General features: G+C 39.3%; 1 protein-coding gene across 5 annotated transcripts in view; it reads right to left on the bottom strand.

Annotated features, from left to right (window-relative positions):
* Window positions 1–22,823, bottom strand: part of Irag2 (inositol 1,4,5-triphosphate receptor associated 2) — a 120,402-nt gene extending 97,579 nt beyond the window's left edge. For 2 of the 5 annotated variants that reach the window (XM_021259078.2, XM_021259080.2), the window contains exons 1-3: window positions 22,582–22,823; window positions 9,867–10,339; window positions 8,031–8,141 (exon numbers count right to left, since the gene is read on the bottom strand). In XM_021259078.2, coding sequence (XP_021114737.1) covers window positions 8,031–8,141; window positions 9,867–10,314 — 559 coding nt within the window. In that variant the 5' untranslated portion in view covers window positions 10,315–10,339; window positions 22,582–22,823. Of the gene's footprint in view, window positions 1–8,030; window positions 8,142–9,866; window positions 10,340–18,798; window positions 18,936–22,581 lie in introns of all 5 variants that reach the window. The other 3 variants (XM_021259076.2, XM_021259077.2, XM_021259075.2) reach the window with 3 other exon arrangements.
* Window positions 22,824–23,295: the final 472 nt, after the last annotated feature.

The raw sequence follows: 23,295 nt of genomic DNA on the forward strand, positions 1-23,295 counted from the left end.
CACTAAATGGTCAAAAACTAAAGGCTTTCATGCTAAAATCAGGAACAAGAAAAGGATGCCCACTATCACCACTCCTGTTCAATGTAGTTTTGGAAACATTAGCCACAGTAGTTACACAAAAGAAAGAAATACAAGGAATAAAGATAGGAAATGAAATCAAACTGTCATTATTTGCAGATGACATGATACTCCACATAGAAGACCACAAGAACTCCACCAAAAGTCTTCTAGACTTAATAACCAAATTCAGTAAAGTAGCTGGATACAAGGTCAACACACAAAAATCAATAGCTTTCCTCTACATGAACAACAGACTCACTGAGAGAGATATAGGGCCATCAATTCCTTTCACAATAGCATCCAAAAAACTGAAATACCTAGGAATCAACCTAACAAAAGAAATCAAATACCTCTTCTCTGAAAACTGTAACACTCTGAAAAGAGAGATTGAAGATGGTATCAGAAAATGGACAGACATCCCCTGCTCCTGGGTAGGATTAATATAGTGAAAATGGCCATACTTCCAAAACTGCTATATAGATTTAATGCAATTCCAATTGAGATACCAGCAGCATACTTCATAGACCTCGAGAAAACAATCCAAAAATTCATTTGGAACAAGAAGAGACCCAGAATAGCAAAAGCAATTCCAGGTAACAGAGACATGGCAGGGGATATCACAATCCCCAACTTGAAACTATACTACAAAGTTACTGTGATAAAAACAGCATGGTACTGGCAAAGAAACAGACCTGAAGACTAGTAGAAGTTGCAGAAACAACTCCAGACACACTCAGCCACTTCATCTTCGACAAAGGAGCCAAACACCCCATTGGAGGAAAGATAGCCTCTTTAATAAATGGTGCTGGAAAAACTGGGTTTCAACTTGCCAAAGACTAGAACTACACCTGTATCTCTCACCATGTACTAAACCAAAATCAAAATGGATTAAAGATCTAAGTATTAAAATAGAAACGCTGAACTGGCTGGAACATAAGTTAGGTAGAACTCTTGAAGACATTGGTGTAGGAAAAGATTTTATGAACAAAATCTCCATTGCCCATGAACTACCACAAACAATCAACAAGTTGGATCTCTTCTTATTCAAAAGCTCCTGCACAGCAAGAGAAACCAACAGTGTGAAGAGACAACCCACAACGTGGGAAAAAATTTTCACCTACTGTTCCTAGACAAAGGTCTACTCTTTAAAATCTATAAAGTACTTTTAAAAAATCAGACTTCCCAAATTTAAAGACCCAATCCAAAAATGGACATCTGAAATGAACATTTCTCACACAAAGAAGTAGAAATAGCAAATAAACATATGAAAAGATGTTCAACATCACTGGTCATTTGACAGATCCAAATGAAAACAATGCTGAGATTCCACCTCACCCCAGAAAGAATGGCTGCTAACATGAAATCAACCAATAACAAACGCTGGCGGGGCTGTGGGGAAAGAGGAACCCGGCTCCATTGCTGGTGGGAGTGTAGACTGGTGCAACCACTGTGGAAATCAGTATGGAGATTCCTCAAAGAACTAGGACTGGAAGTCCCATTTGACCCAGCTATTCCCCTGCTCGCCATCTTCCCCAAAGAATTAAAAGAATCACACCACAGTGATATATGAGCACCCATGTTCATAGCAGCACAATCTGTAATAGCCAAAACTTGGAAGCAGCCCAATTGCCCATCAACTGGAGACTGGATAAAGAAAATGTGGTTTTTTAAAAAATGGAGTACTACTCAGCCATAAAAAGAGAAATTAGAGACATTTATTGCTAAATAGATGCACACTGAGGTGATACTCTTAAGTGAAATAAATAGGATGCCCAGGCATAAATACTGACTAGTTTCTCTAATGTGAGAAACTGAAAGTGTAAATGAGGACTAAAAGGTATAATAGATAATGTTGAAATAGGAAGAAAAGGGGCAAAGGGGAAGGGGAAGTGGGAGGGGTAGGGGAAAGGAAAGAAGGGAATGGAATCAATATGACAAAATGAAAGAATGGAAACAAAGTATTTGTAAATAGCGAGGGATGGGGGGCGGGGATTCAGCCACCTGCCACGTAAGCTTAAGGACCCGTGTTTGATCCCTGGTACCAAAAAAAAAAACAAAAACAAAAACAAAAAAAAATAGGGAGGTATGGATGGGTTGAAGGGAGGGCAGGGGAATGGGGAAAAAATAAGAACCAAGAGAGATTATGTAAAGGTGCAAATTTCCAATGATGAATGTAACTGTATTGTATACCTGAAATGTACCAATAAAATTAATAATTAAAAAAAAGAACAAGAAAAAAGGATTCTACAGTTTGTATGGAAGCACAAAAGCTCCAAGAAAACAAAGCAACCTTAGGCAAAAAGCATAAAGCAGGAAGCATCACACCTGATTTCAAGACGTACTACTGAGCCACAGTAACCAAAACAGGCTGGTATTGACATGAGAGCAGACTCACGGACCAATGAAGCAGAACCCAGAAATAAACACACATGTTTATAACCAACTTTGTCTTGACAAAGATGGCAAAAGCATACACTGAAGAAAGGACTCATCTTTAATGACTGTCATTGGGAAAACCAGATATCTATCTGCAAAAGATTGGAACTTGAACTCTACCTCTCAACATTATAAATATCAACACAAAAACATGGGTCAGATTCCAAATAAAGACTTGTAAATGTAAGAATTGACTGAAATGCTAAAACTACTAGCAGAAAACCAAAGGGAAACACTTCCAGACATTCCTAGACAATGAATTTTTTGATAGGACCTCAAATCATAGGAAACAAAACCAACAATTGACAAATGAGATTACCTGAACCTAAAAAGTTTCTTCACAACAAAGGAAGCAATCAACGGAGTGATGAGACAACCTATGAACTGGGAGAAAATGTTTGTCAGCTATCCATCTGACAGATGATTAATATCCAGATTGCAAAAAAACTCAAAAACCTAACGATAAAAAAACAAATAATGCATTTTTTAAATAGGCAGATATTCTGAACAGATACTCCTGAAAAGAAATACAAGGCCGGGGATTTAGCTCAGTGGTTCCGCCGCATGCCTCGCAGGTGCAAGGACCTGAGTTTGATCCCCAGTACCCAAAAAAAAAAAAAAAGAAAAGAAAAGAAATACAAATGGCCAATATGAAAAAATGCTCAAGTCACTAGCCATCAGGGAAATATAAATCAAAACTACAATGAGATTCCATTTCACTGCCCCACAAGGACTATTCAAATAAAGAAACAAATGCTGTCAAGGATGTGAATATTTTCCCCCTAGTACCAGGAATTGACCCAGGGGCACTCTGCCACTGAGTTACCTCCCCAGGCCTTTTCATTTGGTTTGATTTTTTAATCTTGATATAGGCTCTCACTAAGTTGCTCAGGCTGAGCTCAAACTTGCAATCTGTCTTCTGCCTCAGCCTCCAGGGTAGCTGAGATTGATTACAGGCATACACATCATCCTTGGCTAAGAAAAAGGAAGCCCTATATAAGTATCTGGTTGGAAGACAGGTTAATACAGCCATTCTGGAGAACAGAATTGAGGTTCTTCAAAACAACTAAAATTAGTTTTACCATACGATCCAGCTATCCCAACCAAGGAAATAAAATCAACACAGCAAAGGGACAGGTCACATGGAATCAGTGGAGGTGCTCATTAGCAGATGAATGGATAAAGAGAAAATGGTATCTACAGTATGTATGCAAGGGAGTATTAGCCTGAGAGGAGGAGGAAATCCTACCCTTAGGAGCAGAATAGATGGAACTGGAGGACAGTACATAAAATCAAATAAGCCAGACTCCAAAAAATAAGTAGTACATGTTCTGTCTCTCATGTGGAAGCTTAAAAAAGTTCACCTGAAAATAGAATAGTGATTACTAGGGTTTGGGAATAATGTAGGAGGAAAGTATAGAAAAAGGATGGTTGGCTTTGGATTTGATCAGTATGTGTCGTATGCTTGTACAAAAATATCACACTGAATCCCTTAGTATGTATAAGTAATGTGTTAATAAAACAAAATTCAGTCATTTTCCTGGTATGCTAAATAAAAAATTAATGGATGCTTATAAATATTCAAAGTTACCACATGCCGTCTGGTGGGACATGCCTACCATCCCAGATACTCAGGAGGCTGATGTAGGAGAATTGCAAGTTCAAAGATTGCAGGTCATTAGTGATAACTTACCTCAAAATTTTTTAAATAAATCAAAAGGCCTTAGGATGCCTCAGTGCTCTCTGTGTTTAATTCCCAGTACAGGAAAAAAAATTATCAAGTGAGAAAAAATGAATTATAAAACAAGACAGAAACATTCCCACACATCCATAAGGAATACATTAGACTGGCACAAAATGTACAAGATTAACATAGAGAATTCTGTAATACCAAGAAAAACAAGGAGCCTGTTAAAAACCATGAGACCATATCAAAAGAATTGGCACCTGGGACATCTAAAGAAATAGGAACAGGAGCCAGCTTGAAGGATATCCTGATGGCCAACTCCAGGACAATTGGAGCATCAACATAAATATTGATGGTAACATTATAAATTACTTAGTATAAGTCCAGAAATTCAGAGATATTAAACAGTGAGACGAGAAAACCCTTATAATAGATTGATGAGAAATAAACAGAATGATAGTGATTTTTAAAATTCCTATTGAGATAGGGGATTAGGGCTAAGGCAAACCAACAATCAGCTGGGCACAACATGTCAAAGGTCATAAAAACCCAGAGGACAGGCGCAGAACACAGGACCCAAAATGACTCCACCCCAACAAAGCAACTATACTGGGAACCATTCAGAAAGCAGTATTTTAAATCTGTCACTGTTTGCAGGACCAATCAGAACAGGGATCTTTTCAATCCTTCACCTATGTCTGACAGGGAGCCAAGCCAGGCTTCTGATAGGGCAGTTTAAATCTGCCACCAGGCTGAGTATTGCTAGGACAACCATCCCAGTGCTTTATTTGCCTGAAGGTGAAGCCAGTCCTGGAATATAGGATACCAAAGACCCCTTTTTCCCTTAGCCTCAGGAGTGCTGAGCCTGTTGTAAGCTCGTTCATTGGCCGCCCTTGCCCTGTTAGCACACCTTTTCTCTCCCTTAAATACACACTTTTGCTGCCTTTTCTGTGTGTCTTGTCCAGTTCTTTCTATAGGACACCAAGAATCCTGAAAGAAGTCCTACAAGACCCATAAGGGTTTGATGAGGAACAGGATGCTTTCATGAATTCAAAGTATCTTCCCATAAAAGACTTAATAACTACAAAGGAAAAAATAGGAACTTTACAATGGGGAAAGTTGGCAGACACACTAACCAAGTGATCAAAGTTAAAAATCCTGACATTTTGCTGGATATAGTGGTGCTCCTCTGTAATTCCAGCACTCTGGAAGCCTGATGCAGGAGAATAGCAAACTTAAACCCAGTCTGAGCAGCTGAGTGACTTAGTAAGATCCTGTCTCAAAAATTTTAAAAAAGGATGGGATATACCTCAGTGTAAAGGCCTTGGTTCAATCCCAAGTAACAAAACAAAAACAAAAAGCAAAAATCATCAGTGTTAAATATCTTTAGTTTGATAACTGTACTATGTTCATCTGAGCAAACGCCCTTGTTTATAGAAATACTTACTGATAGGATTGTAGCACAGTGCTAGAGCGCTTGCCTAGCCTAGGGTGGCGGTGGGAGGACATACACTAATGTTGTTTAGATAAAAAGGCAATTTCTGCAACTTATTCTCAAAGTGATTGAGAGAAGGGGAAGAGAAAAGGAAATGCATAATAATAAAGCAAATGGGACAAAATTAAATAATTTGTGAATCTACATAAAGGACATATGCAAATTATTTGTACTTTTCTTACACATTTTCAGTTAGTTTAAAATTATATCAAAATGAAAGGTTACCCCCCAATGACTCTATAACCACATGAAAAAATTCCTATGGGATGAGAATCAATAAAAATTGCAATAGTTAAAACATAGCAAATATATTAAAATAGCTGGGTATGGCAGAACACAACTCTAATCGAAGCACCTTAGAAGCTGAGGCAGGAGGATCACTGCGAGTTCAAAGCCAGCCTGGGCTACATAGCGAGTTCAAGACCAGCCTGAACTACATATTGAGCCCTTGTCTCAGCACCTCCCCCGAAATACATACAGAATATGCCACAATAATCAGTTCAAAATAATTCACACAAAACTCCACCATTGGTGACATTTAAAAGACACTATAGAAACAAGGCAATATTTTGAAAGCTGATAGGAAAAAGAGGACACAATAAGTTTTATCCTGATTCTCCTTCAGAATACTGTAAAGATTCCAGATAGCAGAGTAGAATCTGTCATTCATCAAGTATTCCACCTGATAAGTTAGGAAAGAATAATAGATTATCACCACTTACAATACCTAATAAAAGAACAGATCTAGGCCTTCTAGTTACCTTCTGATGAAAACCTAACACCATCAGTTAAGGCTAAGATCTAGATCCCCCTCCCCCTCAAAGGCCTGTGCACTCATAGGTGGAGCTTCTGGGAGGTGACAGATCACAGGTGTGACACAGGATTAGTCCAGAGATAGGCTTAGAGGTGGGTGTGCTTTATAGCTGAGTGAGTTCTTTCTCTGCGATGCCCTCTTCCATGCCACTCTGCCTTGGATCCAGCCGACAATGGACTGAAACCTCTACAAACTGTGAGCTGAAATAAACCTCTCCTCCTTTAACTTGTGGGGGCCGGGTATTGTGTCTCAGCAATGAGAAAGTAACTAAGATATCATCTATGCAGAAGTCTCATGCCCCAAAAAACCAAAAACCAAAGCTCCAAACTTTTAGCTCAACAAACCTCTAAATATAGAGGACACAGAAATGGTCAAATACAACCACCAAATTTCTATTGTGGGAAACTGGAAAAGACAATAACCAATTTCTTCAACATTTTAAATTGTAACAGAGAGAGAGAGGGCAGGAAACTAGGTAAGGCAACCAAATGCAAAACACAAACCTTTCTTGGATATTGATTTCAGCAATAAAACTGTTTAAGAAAAAGTACAAAATACACATATCACAAAAATGAGTTTGGAATACTGACACGGTACTTCATAATATTAAGAAAGTACATTACTTTTCAGTCATATTAATGGCATTGTAGTTTTATTTAAAAGCAGTTATATTTTAGAAATATGTACTAAAATATTTACAAATGAAATAATGTGATGTCTAAAGATTTGCCTTAAATAATCCAGAATGAAGAGAGGGAAATGGGTAGGGTTAGAAATGGGACACAATTGGTACTGACACACACTTAAGGGGTCTGCATTTTCTCTACTTCTGTATACATTTGAAATGTTCTACGATTTTTACTTTTTTTCCAGCACTGGGAATCGAACTCTGGACCTTGCACTTGCCAGGCATGCACAGTGCAGCTGAGCTACATCCCTGGCCCCACTAAAATTTTTAAAAAGTTAATCCAAAGTCATCTCTACAGAGGAAATCATGGAAAACTATGTAAGAAATCACTAAAAAATAGCTACTCTGGCAAACAGGATTTCTGATTAAATGTCCCTTTCTTTTTGCTTATCAATATATTTTAATACACAGAATGAATCACATACTAAAAATTACTTTTGGAAATTTTAAAAACAACACATCTCAAAAAAAAACCTGGAAGTGAAAAATCTAAAAGCTGCAAAAAATGTTCAACTATACTTGTAGAGTGGTTTTATAGACTTAAGTGTACATATGTATATTTTTGTGGGGTAACAAACCATGACATTTAGTAGCACCCTGCAATGATTAGGGTTAAATGATAAGCTTAAAAAAATCATCCAAATCACTGTTGAAACAAGCAAAACAGGCACAAAGAAATTACAAACAAATAACTAAGAGCGGAGCAGCCAATCTTACTTCCAAATTATGTTGCACTCACCATGTGCAAACCCAGACAAAGCCCCACAGTCATCCCCCTCTCCCGGCAAGGGAAGGTACAGATGAGTCAGTGAGCACTCTCCAACCCTTGTGCAGGTAGCTGTCCCCTTACCCCTGCCTTCTGTGTCACACGCACGAAAAATACTGGTGAGGATTTCTCTGTCCCTGGCCCCGTGGGCGCCATGTGGTACATCTTGGCCCCCGTCAGCTCCTGATTTCCATCCTACCAAAAGAAAACGTGTAAATCCAGAGGCTTTTCTGGGCTACAAAGATTCATTTCTAATGAGATTAATTTTGTAAAAGAAAAATTAGTTTACCGAACAATAGCCCACACTACTGATTATATAAGTTTAATGGACCCATCAAAAGGGCATTGGAGGCCCGGGATTTAGCTCAGTGGCGCCGCACCTGCCTTGCAAGTTCAATCCCCAGAACGAAAACAAAAACAAAAACAAAAAAAAACAAGGTGGGCCAGGTATTGGAGGGTTGGAGGTGTAACTCAGAGGGAGAGCAGTAACCTAGTCTGTACAAGGTTCTGGATTCAAGCCCCAACACTACAAAAAAGTCTTTTTAAGTAAAAATAAAGTTCTCTTTAAAGGTCTCTTATTCATTTTTCCTTTTTCTCTTATGAAAGGGTGGGGGGAGAAGAGACGGAGAGGGAGAAAAGTGTTTTTCCCCGTCATATCTAAAGCGCTCTGTGAAAAGACAACTAGTAGAACCCAAAGAGAAATATCGCTAAGAAAAAGAGAGGGATCAGGCGTGGTGGAATTACACCTGTAATTTCAACTACAATAGGATTGAGGGGGAAGCTGAGGCAGGAGGATGCAGGTTCAAGGCCAGCTTGGCAATTTAGCAAGACCCTGTCTCAAAAATGAAAAATACAAAGCCAGGGATTTAGCTCAGTGGTTCTGCCACCTGCCTTGCAAGCACAAGGATCAGAGTTCAATCCTCCATACCAAAAAAAAAATTTTATATATATATATATTCTAAACTAAACTATATATATATTCTAAATTATCTATATATATATTCTAAATTATCTATATACATATTCTAGCCATGGTGGTGCACCCCTGTAATCCTCACCCAGCCTGTCCAATTTAGTGAGACCTTGTCTTAAAATAAATAAAAAAAGGTATGAGAGTATAGCTGAGTGAAGATCTTGTTTCAATGCCCAGTACCACAAAAAGAATAAAAGAAAGAGGAGGAGGAGGAGAAGGAGAAGAGGAAAGAAGGAAGGAAAAAGAAAAGTAGAGGGAAAGCAGAAAGTAGCCATACAGATTAGGTGCCATTTTATACTTTGTTTTTTATAGACTATTACATATGGGACTCCATCAGCAATCTCCTAGAGTTCCCTAAATTTTTAATCAGCCTGCAGATTGTACAGCCTCCTCCCAAGCCACCTCCTCGGCATATACAGTAGGGCCCCCATTTTCTTACATGTGAGTTTTGTTTTGTTTTCTTTGCGGTACCAGGGATCAAACTCAAGACCTTGCACTTGTGAGGCAGGCACCATGCCACTGCGCTAAATTCCCAGCCCTATTAGTTTTGCTCTTAAGAAAACATCAAGAGGATTGTTTCAGTAAGACATCTAGGAACTGTCTGAATTTTAACTCCCCTATATCTATATATTCCCATCGTAACATTCCAATCAGGCTTGAATAAAGTTTATTTTCACATCAGTAGAGAAATGCACATGATTATGATTGCAAAGGCTCTCTAAAATTCCTATCCAGATTTTAAGGAGAAACACAGAAAATACTTTTCACGTATAAGATCTTTTTCAAGGTGGGGTGGGCAGAAATAAACATACTTAAAACAGAAAAGGGCACATGGATGCTCCCATTAAAACTTTAATAACGTAGATTTTCTTTTTGGTTCAGATATTCTAAAAGTAGATAATGCTTATATTTTATTGGAAGAAAAACCATTTAAAGTGATTATTTACCATCTTCATTCAGAGTTAACTTCCTCACCACTGAATCCTGAGGAGTGAAACTCCAGCAACTTTGCCCAGACATGGAGTCGAGGTCAAATAGGCGGAAGCGGACCCCTTCCCGGACCAAGGATGCCCAACTCTGATTCCTCTGTGAACTCAGCCTTGAAGTGCTCGTAGGACAGCCCGAGTTCGTGGCCTTCTCGGGAGATGGGAGGTTAGAGACAGATGGGGTGCTCAGCAACAGCGTTTCAGGACTCAAAAAGGAGGCCTCTGAGCCCTCAGAATTTAAGCAACAAGGGTCTGGCACAGGAAGGGGAGCAAGGCTGCTGGCCTGGTGTTTGATCATGTGTTGACCCGGATCCGAAATCTCCTCTCTCCTGTGAATGGCTCGGATTTTTCTGCAGATGCTGTCCACCGGGTTATGCCGCTTCTCCGTCACCTTCCTCACAGAAGCCATGGTTGACTTTCTAAATTAGAGGGGGCTGAAGTGAGAGCACAGGGAGACACATTTTTAAAAGTCAGCACCGTGCTAACAATAATTTAGCTATTGGCTATTTATTCCCAGGTTGACTTTGGAGGGAATCAAGACAATATGTTCAATTGCTCTAAACAATTTTCCATTCATTTAGCTTTGGCACTCAAATATATATATTTCCTTCTATGTGTAGGCATGACACTGAGACATACATGTTGATACACACACACACATCAACTCATCTTTAAAACAGCATTGAAATTAACATTACTACTATCTCCATTCTCAGGCAAGGTGAGAATAAAAGACATAGCCTAAGTCAACCCAGAAAGGTCGAGTATGGTGCTGCATGCCTGTAATCCTAGCACCCAGGAGGCTGAGACAGGAGGGTCACCCCTGACATCAAGGCCAGTCTGGACCACATAGTGAGACTTTGTCTCAAAAAGACAAAACATAAAAAGCCACCACAGAGAAGTGCCAGAACCCCAGATTTGAACCCAAGCAGTAGTTTCCAGGGCTGGGCTCTTAACCACGTTGCATTTCTATTATAATGATACATCATACATCATGACGCTAACCACGCTCATTTGAGTACCCGCTACTGGTATTTTCTCGGACTCACCCACTGGTAACTTTCCCAATGTGTCCTGTATTCTGTATTTCATGTGTATTATGTGTAAACTTCATAGAAGCCCAGTCAAATGTGTGGCACTATCCCTTTTACAGATAAGGAAACAAATTCGAAGAAAGCAAGTAACTAAGATGCAAGCCAAAGAGTGTGTGTGACTCCCACAGTCCTGGCTTTTTGGGTGCCAGAGACGGAACCCAGGGTGGCCTCACCCATGCTAAGCTCACCTTCTACTACTGTGCTACTCTGCAAGCCCTTCTTGCATGGTTACCTATGTGGACTTAAAAAGAAAATAAAAAATGTGATTCCTCTCTTACAATAATTAGAAGACTTGGAAATAAGTTCCAAAATAGTGCAAATAGTTGAAAAGTTACAAAAAGTTTGAAAGTTATGATTTTTAGCCAGGCCTGATGGTGCATGCCTGTAATCCCAGTACTTGGGAGGCTGAGGCAGGAGGATCACCTCAAGTTTGAGGCAAGCCTAGGCTACATAGTGAGTTCAAGACCAGCCTGAACTACATAGCAAGACTCTGTCTCAAACAAACAAACCAAACAAAGAGTTACGATTTTTAAGGCCTAAACAAAATTTGCATAGATTTTTTAATCCTCTAAACAAGGCATGGTGCACATCTCTGTAATCCCAACACTCTGGGAGGCTGAGGCAGCGGGGTTGCAAGCTAAGCCCAGCCTAGGTCACTTGGTGACTTAGCAAGACCCTGTTTCTAAATAAAAATTTTAAAGGTGCTGAGGATGTAGCTCAGTGTGAGGGCCCTAAGTTCATCCCCAGCACTGATTTTTTTTTAATTTTAGAAAGATAAAGAAACTGGAATGAGGCCCTGCCCCGCAGCGACCAGTTTAACGTGCCTGCAGGTGCCCCCCGCCCCACCTCTGGGCTCCTGGCTGTGCAGCTACCTGGTTCCACACTATAAAGGCACAGGGGTTCATAAAGGCCATTGTCCTGAGCTCCAGAAGATACAGCAGAAGTGAGCAACAGAAAGAGGGCCTCTCTGAGGCTCCTTGATGAAAACTGAAGCCCACTGGAAAAATGAAGAGAATCTCTGCAATAAAGGCACACCAGACCACCGTGCTTGGTAAGTTGGAGGGATCATCACCTCCCATCAGAACCTGGACTATCTTCAAGGGAAGGGCAGCTGGAACCTGCAGTAGAACCTTACAGAGTTCAACTCTGCAGGAGGACAGGGAGCTCAACTTGGGACTTGCAGCCAGAAATCTGCCGGAATCTCACAGGTCTGCTACTGGCTTGCTGAGACTCAATGACTTATATCTGCACACAGCTGCCCACATTGTCTATTGTGACAGCAGAGACACACCCTGAAGGAGGCCCTTCATTTTTGTTATTTTCAAAAAATTTTTTGCTTATTATTTTTAATTTTTATTTTTTCTACTCTTTTCAAATTTATCTCTTTTTTTTCTTTTTTCTTTCTCTATCTCTCTTTCACTCATTCTCTTGCTGTCCTACATTGTTCATCTCCCTTTTTTAACCTATTCTGGCCCTACTTCGGATTTCTTTATTTTTCTTTTCTCTTTTTCCTTCTCTTGATTGTCATTAGTTTTAAAGGAAAGTAAACACAGGTTCTAGCCTCCCTACTGCTGTTAGGTTGTTCTATTTTCATCTTTGTTTTTTCATTCTGTCTTTTCCCCTTGTCTTCAACAGTTTCTTAGAGTTTGCATGATCTCACTGTGTCCTCTAGCCACAATGATAACCTTTCCCTATCCCTCTACCTATCCATCCCTCCCTCCCCAACTCCTTCTAACTCCCCATCCTGAAGCGTAAAGTTGCTATATTGAAGAGTTTATTCACAATAAACATGTTGGGCTGGTCCTCGATTTTGATTTAATTCACACAGTTAAAGGTGATAAATTAATAACTACCACAAATTGTCATTTTCTAAGCTGTGCTAGATGTTATGGTGTTGCTGATTGTATCACTTGGGCTAAGGTATTGTGATTGATCTAATCACCTGTCCTTCTTGGTATAATGAAAATGAGATTGCCCCACAGTCATTAGAGACTCAAAACCTAAAGACCAGCTATATCTAGAAGACAGCTCTGAGAAGCAATCATTCCATAAGGGTTCTAAATGCAAGCAACAAAGATACTTACAATAAGCAATTTCAAAGTATCAACCCAGGAATTAAACCAAGGACAGTACCAAAAACAAAAATGAGAAGACATTTAAGTAGGGCACAAACCCAGACTTCCACCCCACCAAAGGCAAATTCTGGGGGAAATAAGGTGGCAAAATCTGATAATCAACCACCTGGACACCCTGAACTGATAGCACAGGAAGTAACAAAAGAGATGAATGAGGCTCTAGAAAAATTCAAAACAGAAATAATTTCCCAGATAACTACAGAGATGGTGAGCAGAGTGAACGACATGATTAGAGGCTCTAGAACAGAAACAGACAAAAAAACTGATGAATTCAAAACCATGCTGGAAGCCATGAATACTCACCATAAGAAAGAAATGGAAACCATGATCACCCAACATACGAAAAATGGAATCCATGAAACAGATTCAAACAGATATCCAGGAGATTAAAAACTCCATTGAAAGTATTTGCAGCAGATTAAGGCAATGTGAAGATAGAATATCAGATACAGAAGACAGGATTGTGGTTAGTGACCATGAAAACAGAGATTTCTTAAAAATAGTAAGGGACTGAAGAAATCACTCCAGCAGCTGCTAGATGATGCAAAGAAGAATAACATGAGACTGATCTGAGTCAATGAAGAAACAGGAGAGAGTGCAGATGACATAAAAAACTGTTCACAGAAGTAATAGTGGAAAACTTCCCACACAGAGATAGAGAATTGGACATACAGATAAGTGAGGCATATAGAACTCCAACTAGCCACCGTCAAAAAAAATCTACACCTAGACATATAATCCTCAAGATCCCAGAAACCCAACAAAAGAACAAAATCCTACAAGCAATTAGAGAAAAGAAACAAATCACGTACAAGGGAAAGCCCATCAGAATCACGACAGACTTCTCAACACAAACCCTCGAACTCAAGGAGAGCCTGGAGTGAAGTATTTCAAGCCCTGAAAGAAAATAACTTCCAACCTAGACTGTTGTATCCCACAAAATTATCTTTCAAAATCGATAGGGAAATTAGATACTTCCATAACAAAGAACACCTGAGAGATTCCATGAACACCAAACCAGCACTCCTAACAATTCTAAACAATATCCTAGAAAAAGACAATGAAGGTCACAACTCTATGAGGCCCAACAGAGGGAGGCCACCAGGAAAGCTAGAAATTAAAGGCAAAGGGGGAAAAATAAAAAATAAAAGACCCAACAACAGTAAAACATCATGACAAGGATGAGTCAATATCTATCAATTATAACCGTCAATGTGAATGGCCTCAATTCATCAATCAAAAGAAATATACTGGCAGAATGGATTAAGAAGCAAAATCCTAGGCCAGGGATTTAGCTCAGTGGTTTGGGCACCTGCTGTGCAAGCGCAAGGTCCCAAGTTTGATCCCTGCTACCACAAAACAAAACAAAACAAAAAAAAGCAGCAAAATCCAACAATATGCTGTACACGAGAAACACACCTAACTCAAAAAGAAATTCAGAGACTGAAAGTAAAAGGATGGAAAACAGTTCTCCATGTGACAGGAACCTGGAAAAAAGCAGGGGTAGCAATCTTATTTGCACACAAAGTAGATGTCAAACCAAAACTAATTAAGAGAGACAAAGATGGTCACTACATCCTTGTGAAGGGAACAATCCAAGAGGAAGAGATGATATATGCACCAAATACAAATACCCCCAACTATACAAAACAAATATTAATGGACATGAAAAACCAAATAAGCACTAATACAATTGTAGTGGGGGACCTCAATATCCCACTGTCACAAATAGGACAGATCATCTAGACAAAAAAATCAACAATGAAATTCTAGAACTGAACCAAGCTATCAAACAAATGGACTTAATAGATGTTTACAGAGTGTTCCACCCCACAAAATCAGAATATACATTCTTCTTGGCTGCACATGGGTCATTCTCCAAAATAGACCACATGCTAGCTCATAGGACATGTCTAAGTAAATGTAAAAAAAGTGAAGTCCCCCCTGTATATTATCAGACCACAGTGCAGTAAAATTGGAGATAAATAGCATAAGAAACCACAAACCCCCCACAAACACATGGAAAGTGAATAACACTCTCCTGAACAACCAATGGGTCACAGAGGAAATTAAAGAAGAAATTAGACAGTTTCTACAAGTAAATGATAATGCCAGTACAATATACAGGAATCTATGGGACACAATGAAAACAGTTCTACAGGGGAAATTCATAGCAGTGAATGCCCATATTAGGAAAACAGAGAGCTCAAATAAACAACCTAATGTTGAACCTCAAGCTCCTAGAAAAAGAGCATGACAAACCCAAAGCTCAAACAAGAGAGGAAGTTATAAAGATCAGAACAGAAATCAATGCAATGGAGACTAAGAGAACAATACCAAAAAAAAAAAATCAATGAATCGAAGAGTTGGTTTTTTGAAAGAATAAAATCGATAACGCTTTAGCCAAACTTACCAAGAAAAAGAAAGAAAAGGCTCAAATCCAAGCAATTAAGAATGAAAAAGGTGAAGTCAGAAAAGATCCAGCACAAATACAGAGGACCATCAATACCTACTTTGAGAACCTCTACTCCACTAAAATGGAAAACACAGAAGAAATGGACAGATTCCTAGACACATATGAATTGCCAAAGTTAAATGAAGAAAATATAGAAATTCCAAACAGCCCAATTACAATCAGTGAAACTGAAAATGTAATTAAAAATTTACCAACAAAGGAAAGTCCAGGTCCTGATGGCTTCACTGCTGAATTCTATAAGACATTTAAAGAAGAGCTATTGCCACTACTCTTTAAACTTTTCAATGAAATTGAAAAGGAAGCAATAATTCCAAATTCATTCCTGGAAGCAAGTGTTACTTTGATTCCAAAACCAGGGAAAGACCCAACCAAAAAAGAGAATTACAGGCCAATCTCCCTAATGAACATAGATGTAAAAATCCTCAACAAGATAATGGCAAACAAAATACAGAGGGTCATCAAGAAGATCAAACACCCTGACCGAGTCAGATTTATCCCAGGGATGCAAGGATGGTTCAACATACATAAATCAGTAAATGTAATACGCTATATTAACAGAGTTAAGGACAAAAACCATTATGATCATCTCAACAGATTCAGAAAAAGCATTTGACAAAATCCAGCACCCATTCATGAGAAAAACCCTACAGAAAATTGGAATAGAAGGTCTTTATCTCAACCTGATCAAGGCTATCTATGAAAAACCAACAGCCAGCATCATACTAAATGGTCAAAAACTGAAAACTTTCACACTAAAATCAGGAACAAGACAAGCATGCCCACTATCACCACTCCTGTTCAATATAGTTCTGGAAACATTAGCCACAGCAATTAGAAAAGAGAAAGAAATAAAAGGAATAAAGATAGGAAAGGAAGGAGTGAAACTGTCATTATTTGTTGATGATATGATACTTTACATAGAAGACCCAAAGAACTCCAACAAATATCTTCTAGACTTAACTGACAGATTCAGTAGAGTAGCTGGTTACTAGGTAAACACTCAAAAAAAAAATAGCCTTCTTGTACGCAAATGACAGACTCACTGAGAGAAATTAGGTAAATCATTCCTTTTACAATAGCACCCAAAAAAATGAAATATCTATACAGATTTGATGCAATGCCAATTGAAATTCCAACGATATATTTCACAGAACTAGAGAAAACAATCCAAGAATTCATTTGGAATCAGAAGAGCCCTAGAATAGCAAAAGCAATTCTAGGCAATAAAGACATGGCAGGGGGTATCACAATCCCTAACTTGAAACTATACTACAAAGCTACTGTGATAAAAGCAGCATGGTACTGGCAAAGAAACAGACCTGAGGACCAGTAACACAGATCAGAAGATGCAGAAACAACTCCAGACACACTCAGCCACCTCATCTTTGACAAAGGAGCCAAACACCCTCACTGGAGGAAAGATAGCCTCTTTAATAAATGGTGTTGGAAAAACTGGATTTCAACTTGCCAAAGATTAAAACTAGAGCCCTATCTCTCACCATGCACTAAACTAAGATCAAAGTAAATTAAAGATCTAAATATTAAAACAGAAACACTAAACTTGCTGGAAGTTAGGTAAAACTCTTGAAGACATTGGCATAGGAAAAGACTTTATGAACAAAACTTCAGTAGCATGGGAACTAGCACAAAAAATCAACAACTGGGATATCATCTTATTAAAAAGCTTCTGCAGTGCAAGAGAAACCACAGATCTAAGAGACAACCTACAAGGTGGGAAAAAAATTTTAGCAGGTATTCCTCAGACATAGGACTACTATCTAGAATTTATAAAGTACTTAAAAAAATCAACCCCCCCAAATTTAAGGACCCAATTCAAAAATGAGCATCTGAAATGAACAGACATTTCTCAAAGAAGTAAAAGCAGGCAATAAACATATGAAAAAATGTTCAACATCACTGGTCATTCGAGAGATGCAGATAAAAACAACACTTAGATTCCACCTCACCCCAGAAAGAACGGCTATCAAGAAATCAACCAATAACAAATGCTGGCGGGGGTGTGGGGAGAAAGGAACCCTTCTCCATTGTTGGTGGGAGTGCAGACTGGTCCAACCAGTGTGGAAATCAGTATGGTGACACCTCAAAGAACTAGGATTGAAAGTCCCATTTGACCCAGCTATTCCCCTACTGGGTATCTTCCCAAAAGAATTAAAAGAATCATACCACAGGGATATATGTGCACCCATGTTTATAGCAGCATAGTTTGTAATAGCTAAAGCTTGAAAACAACCCAAGTGCCCATCAACTGGAGACTGGATAAAGATTTTTTTTTTAAAAAATGGAGTACTACTTAGCCATAAAGAATGAGAAACTAGAGACATTTATAGCTAAATGGATGCATATTGAGGCCATATTCTTAAGTGAAATAGGACACACATGTGTAAATACCAAATAGTTTCTCTGGTGTGAGAAATTGAAAGTGTAAATAAGGATTAAAATGATTAAAATGAATAATTTATAATATGAAATAGGAAGAAAAGGTCCAAAGGGGTAAGGGAAGTTTGACGGGAAGGGGAAAGGAAAGAAGGGAAAGGAAAAATGATGCGAAAAGAAAAAAAATGGAAATGAAGTCTTTGTAAATAGGGAAGGGAGCACAGGGAATGGGGAAAATATAAGAACTAAGACACATCATGTACAGGTACAAGCGCCCAATGACAAATGTAAATGTATTGTATACCTCAAATGTACCAATAAAGAATTTAAGCAACAAAATATAAAAAGAAAGAAACTGGAATGACTGGAAAGATATTCAAACCCTCTCACTCTGACTCCATCTTACTTCAGTATGATGCCAACAAAGTTCAGCCACCAGTGGGGTAATGACCATCTCTAAACCTTCATGTTGTCACCTGACAGTACCTTCCTTTCCATGTATTCCAGGTTTATCTTTCAAAACCAAGCCTAAGAACATTCTTCTATTATAATCTGCAAGCTGGTGTATACTCACTCAACTTCTTTCTCATCTATGCTAGGATTTATAAGTGCATGGTATTTTCATGTAAATTTGGTCCTCTATTGTTAGATAACTTCACATACATGTGCCTGTTATTTCCTAAAACTATTTTTAATTCTTGTAATCAAAACCATGGCATGACTTTTTTAGATACTCAGTACGTTATTGTTGGCACAATTGATTACCCACAATTATATATAATATGTGTAATTACCAGGTTTGAAGACTGACAATTGGCTCTCAACTACTTTAAGCTACCATCTCTCCCAGAGAATCCCCCTCATCCCAGCAGGAGCTGCCGTGCTAGGAGGACAGACGTGAAGTACTGGTTGAAGACAGAAGAGCATGCACCTGTGAACACACGACAATCCAAGTCAGTAGCTGACTAAGTGTGTCTCAGACAAAACACCCCTGACCTCCCAAGCCAAGCAGAGCCTCATTAGACACTGGCTACATGGTTTCACTGCTGTCGATGTGAGTTGCTGGTTTCTCCCTTGCACTAACATAAAAGTTGGATACAAAGCCAACAGGGACCCTAGAATGAGAACCGTAGACTTGTAACCCTTGTCTACCTAACCACTGAACTCTGCAGTGGGATTCCGTCCGAGAAGGATGAAACCCTCACTCTGTAGGAGTCGTAACTGATGCAGATTAATGTTCCCAGGCTATAAGACATGCAGTTCTAGTTGCTTTCCCAAGCCATCTTTCTGTCTCCATCATGTTTTCTAAACATTGATGACTCACCTAAACGTTGATGAGCCCTGCTTGGCAGGTGATACGCTGAAACCTCCCAGTACACTTAAGACACTGGCTCTTGACGAGCTGACAAAACTTCCCAAGATTAACCTGTTTTGTTCATTCTAATATGGAGCAGAACATTTGTGGAAGTTCAGTAAAATAAGATGGGACGATAAAGATTTCAACACTTGTGCCACGTTCTCCCTATATGGCTTAGAAATAGCTCCTGCCTTTTTTATCCAATTTTTTTTTGTTTCAGTTGTAGATCCCAGTAGAAAAGGTTAGCTGTAATTTGCCATAGCATTTAAAAATACAGGTCTAACTTGCTTTGCACAATAACTGCCTTTCCAAAAGTGTTAACTAAAAGCTAGAAGGTAAAAGTGATTTTTACAAGGAGAACTAGTTCCTTAGAGTCTCCTTTTGAAAACAAAGTCCTGGGCTAGGGATTAGCCCAGTGTTGCCGACACCTGCCTCACAAGTGGAAGGTCCCGAGTTCAATCCCAGGTACCAAAAATTTAAAAATAAACTGCATTACTTTACCAAAAAAAAGAAAAGAAAATGAATTCCCCCTTTATCTCTTTTAGCTGATTGAATATTTGTCAGGTAAATATGGTACACTCATAGAAATCCCAATCTTGCCATCTACTAATGGCGAGAACTGCTGCTTCTAAGCGCGTGGGACCTCAGCTACATTATAGATTTGGGGGGGTCCTGGGGATTGAACCTAGGTCCTCAGGCACACTAGGGAAGTGCTCTACCACTGAGCTACAACACTGCCTTTTTTTTTTTCTTGTAATTTTGAGATTTCCTTTGTTCTGATTTCCAAAAGGAGTTTTCAGTGAGTTATACTACATCCACTATGTGTGTATAATATGAACAGTATTACTTATTCCTTAAGGATTTGCAAGCAAAGATGTAATTTGTGTTTATCAATATACATATTCCTCAATCATGAACACTTGAATTTCACTGGAATAAAAACATCCCAAGTCATACAGATGTACAAAAGTAGAATTCTTGAAGTTGCCGATTTCAGCACACTTGAAAAAGCCCTTTAGATAACGTGAATCTAACTTAAAAAAAAACGTTGACAATCATTATTTTTCCTTTATCAACAATCTAACTTTTCCCTTCCTTATTAATATTACTTCTTGAACATTGTACTTCCAAGCTTTAGATCAGGTAGGCCTATTTTTAAAAGCTTCAATATTTATTATGAAATCGAGACACATCTTTCATGACTCATCTAAGTGAAATCCACTTGGTGGTTTAATTAAAACACAATCTTTAGTTGAAGGATCCAAAAACTGTGAATATGTGTGTAGGTAAAAAATAAGAGACTCCTTTTGCCAAGACGGCCCTCACTATGGGTTAGACGCCATCAAACGTCACCAAAACCTAACAAGAAACACCTGCCTTTATTGGGCCCAGTGAGAGGACAGAGCGTGGTTTTCTACTTAACCCATGAGCTTTATATTTGCCTGATTAAACTGTCTACAGTCTCAGTGTGACTAATATTTTATGTGACAAAATAACACCCTTTCTGGGATAGTGATAATAGCTGTTAATCAAAATGACTTGCAAACCACAAGTCCCAGATTTAGTAAGCGCCCCAGCACATCTGTTAGGTGCAAACCGTATACATGAACACCAGCTGGGGTAACAGGGACCCTCACTCCCCACCACTCACTGGACCTTGTTATATTGCACTTTGGAACTGGATTACGCCCACCTTCTTAGAAACATCTCTCAACAATTTCTGCATAGCAGAGACATGTGCTTCTCAACAATGCCTATGTTCTTGTGTTTCACTTCTTATTTTATGAAGTCTGGTTTTCTTCTCAGGAACCAGAAGACTTACAAGAAATCTCCAAGGATCAAGGTACTCCCAAGTTGTTAGAGCCTCCAAAACTCCATCACTGTTTTTCCCTAATACTGTACATCCAAGTGACCGAGTCTGGAAACCACCAGTAAGACCTTAAGTATCTGCCCACTTGAAAACAATTCTGCCATTTGCCAATGTTTCTGGGAAACCTAGTTCATCAGGCAGCTAATCTAATTCCCTATTTTTTTCAGCTGTTTGCTTTTTGTTTGTCTCTTGTGGTACTTGGGATTAAACTCAGGGCCTTTACACTGAGCTACATCTGAAACCTCCCTTAAAACAAAATTAAGCTGGAACCTTCCCTTCCCACCATTCATTTAACACAGGAGGATCGTTGTGAGTTCAAGGCCAGCCAGGGTTACACAGGGAGACACTTTCTCAAAAAACCAAAGATAATAAGCTTGAGACATTTCTAGGTAAATGAATGTACCTTGGAACCACTCTTAAGTGAAATAAATTGGACACACATGTTTAAATACCACATTGTTTCTCTGGTGTGAGAAACCGAAAGTGGAAGTAAGAACCAAAATGTATAATAGGTATTGGGAAGTGGGAAGAAAATGTTCAAGTGAGAAGGGAAACAAGGGAGGGGAGAGGGGAAAGGAAAGACGAGACAAAAGAAAAAAAGAGAAAGAATAGAAGAAAAAAATGGAGGGCCGGGAATTTAGTTCAGTGGTTCCACTGCCTGCCTCACAAGTGCAAGGTCCTGAGTTCGATCCCAGGTACCAAAAAAAATGGAAACAAAGCTTTTGTGAATAAGGAGGGGAAGAGGGGTTGAAGGGAAGAGAGGGGAATGGGGAAAAAAGAAAAATCAAGATAAATCATGTACCAGTATAAATTGCCTATGATGAATGTGATTGTTATGTGTATCTAAAATGTACCAATAAAAAAAGAAGAAACCAAAGATAATAAAATAAATTATTTTGAGACTGGGACTGAGTTTCAGTTTCCTTTTTTTTTTCTTTTTCTTTTTGGTACCGGGGATCGACCTCAGGCCCTTGCGCTTACCAGGCAGGTGCCGGAACCACTGAGCTAAATCCCCAGCGTCACTGAGTTTCTAAATTCCCCAGGCTGGGCTCAACAGGCAGCTCTTCTGCATCAGCCTCCCAGTATGCACCGTCATGACCAGCTTAGCAGTTTTCTTTTCTAAATTCAACTTTTCAACTTATTCTGTGACGCGTCCAATGTAGACTGATATTGGAAGTCGGTCTTTGCCACAAGCATTTTGAGGTTGAGGCTGGGGTGAGGGGGAAGCAAGGCCGCTTACATCCCACATTCCTTGCCCCATCCTACCCCTTAGGGCTGTACTTCCTAGACTCTAGGTGACTGAAAACCAGCAGGGGCTGAAGTTTAACCATTTCCTGGGGGTAAACTCACCATCTTACTTTTTCCTTGACCTCACCAAGAACCACCTTCCGGAACCAGGAAGAGAGAGCAAGGCCGATATGAGCGGGTGGGAGGAGCTAATTTATACGAGCAGGTTGTGTGGGGCGAAGGACAAACGCTGGAAGCCGCTGACCAGCTACACCTGCCTCAGGTACCTTAACAAGTAGCGGTGTCAGGAAGCTGGGAGGAGAAATGAAGACGGAAATCTTGGTCGTGGCGCCATGTTGGAGCACCGGCCACCCTAACTCAAAGACTTCCCTCCGAATGTTCTCTAATCAGGATGACGCACGAGTTATTTTTAAGTTAAATTACCTAAATTTCTATTGAGCCAAGTGCTGTGTAGTTTTCAAAAACATTAATGATGTTGTCCCTACCTGTTATAGGACTGTATCTAGTCTTGGAGATGCAAAATACAATAGTTAAATGTATAAATTAAGCTCCAAGAAGGTCAGGATAGGGTCAGTTCAATATGGGTCAAGAAGGGTTTGTAGAGGTGGGACATGTATTAGGTTTTATGTAACATGTTCTGGCTAGGTGGGAGCAAAGGAGAGACTACACTGTTTCAGCATCCTGGGCAAGCAGTCTTGAGATAGGTACGGGACCTGGAGCAATGAAAAGTGTCAGTTTGCATAGGTAGAATTTTCTGGATTCAGAAATACATAAAGCCAGGCGTGGCTGCCCATGCCTATAATCCCTGCTACTTGG

The sequence above is a fragment of the Heterocephalus glaber genome, unplaced genomic scaffold (assembly GCF_053883595.1).
Source record: "Heterocephalus glaber isolate CG9 unplaced genomic scaffold, H.glaber_assembly_v1.0 deba00001444, whole genome shotgun sequence".
Classification (NCBI taxonomy): Eukaryota; Metazoa; Chordata; class Mammalia; order Rodentia; family Bathyergidae; genus Heterocephalus; species Heterocephalus glaber.